The 1,508-nt window shown below is 46.4% G+C and overlaps 1 protein-coding gene across 1 annotated transcript; it reads left to right on the forward strand.

The window, feature by feature from the left end:
- The first annotated feature begins 276 nt into the window (after positions 1-276).
- Positions 277-1,227, forward strand: LOC122151379 (olfactory receptor 1440-like). The gene has a single exon (XM_042782700.1). It carries the CDS (start codon positions 283-285, stop codon positions 1,225-1,227), a length of 945 nt encoding a protein of 314 aa, XP_042638634.1. The 5' UTR covers positions 277-282.
- Positions 1,228-1,508: the final 281 nt, after the last annotated feature.

The following is a 1,508-nucleotide window of genomic DNA, read 5'->3' on the forward strand; positions in this document are numbered from 1 at the left end:
GCTAACCAGAAGGCTGGCGGTTCAAACCCACCAGCCACTCCTCAGAAGGAAGGTTGGGCAATCTACTTCTGTAGTGATACTGCCTCAGAAACCCATGGAGGGGTCTCTATGAGTCAGGTCTGACTCCAAGGCACACAACAACAGGGTTGTTTATTGTAAAAATGGTCCTCTCTGTTCTGTGTTCAGTGTGGGCAGAGGTGGTTTATTTGAATACAAATTGGAATAACTACTGACCTGGAGACTGAATCTCTTCCTTTCCTACAGATCCCGATCACTAATGCAATGGCTGGGGGAAGAAACAGTACAACCATTACCAGGTTCATCCTCTCGGGATTCTCTGAATTTCCAAAGCTCATCGTTGTCCTCTTTTCAATATTCCTAGGGATCTACCTCATGACAGTGTCCTGGAACGTGGGCCTCATTATCCTCATCAGAATAGATTCCCATCTGCACACACCCATGTACTTTTTCCTCAGAAACCTATCCTTCCTAGACATCTGCATTGTTTCCACTCTAGCCCCCAGGATGCTCTCAGACTTCTTCAAGAAGCACAAATTCATCTCCTTTCTGGGGTGCACCATGCAGTACTTCATCTTCTCAAGTCTGGGTCTGACTGAGTCCTGTCTTCTGGCGGCCATGGCTTATGACCGATACGCTGCCATTTGTAATCCTCTGCTCTACACAACCATCATGTCCCCTACGCTCTGTCTGCAGATGGTGGTGGGATCTTGCATAGCTGGCTTCTTTGGCTCGTTTATCCAATTGTGTGCCTTACTTCAGCTCCATTTCTGTGGGCCCAATGTCATCAACCATTTCTTCTGTGACCTGCCCCAATTATTGATCTTATCCTGCTCTGATACCTTTTTCATTCAAGTCATGACCTCTGTGCTCACAGTGATCTATGGCCTGGCCTCTGTCCTGGTCATCTTGATATCCTATGGTAACATCGTTGACACCATTCTGAAGATCTCCTCAGCTGAAGGCAGGTCCAAGGCTTTCAGCACATGTGCTTCTCACTTAACAGCAGTGACCCTCTTCTTTGGCTCAGGTATCTCTGTTTATATGTATCCTAACTCAGGTGAAGCTATGAGCCAAAACAAGTTGGTCTCAGTCCTATATACTGTTATCATCCCCATGTTAAATCCTCTGATCTACAGCCTGAGGAACAAGGAAATCAAAGATGCCTTAAAGAGGAGGAAGAAAAGAAACTTTTCCTGGTGTTGCTGATCATGGAATTTATTTCAAATGTACAGAGAATGCAGGAGAAATAGCAACTAGAACATTGATCTCCAACTATTCTGGTTCCCTAGTGCCACTCTGACAGGAATATACCATAAATGGGATGGCCCTAACAAACAGAAGTTTATTCTCTTCCAGGTCAGGAGGCTAGAAGTCTGAATTCAAAGTGCCACAAGGCTCTAGGGGCTGGGTGAAAGCCCCTCGACCTTGGGCTTCAGCTCTGCCTCTTGCTCCCAGCCCACTGAAGCTAGAGGCATCTCTTCACTCAG

The sequence above is a fragment of the Orycteropus afer genome, unplaced genomic scaffold (genome assembly GCF_000298275.1).
Source record: "Orycteropus afer afer isolate SDZICR_OR568_19922 unplaced genomic scaffold, OryAfe1.0 scaffold00419, whole genome shotgun sequence".
NCBI lineage: Eukaryota > Metazoa > Chordata > Mammalia > Tubulidentata > Orycteropodidae > Orycteropus > Orycteropus afer.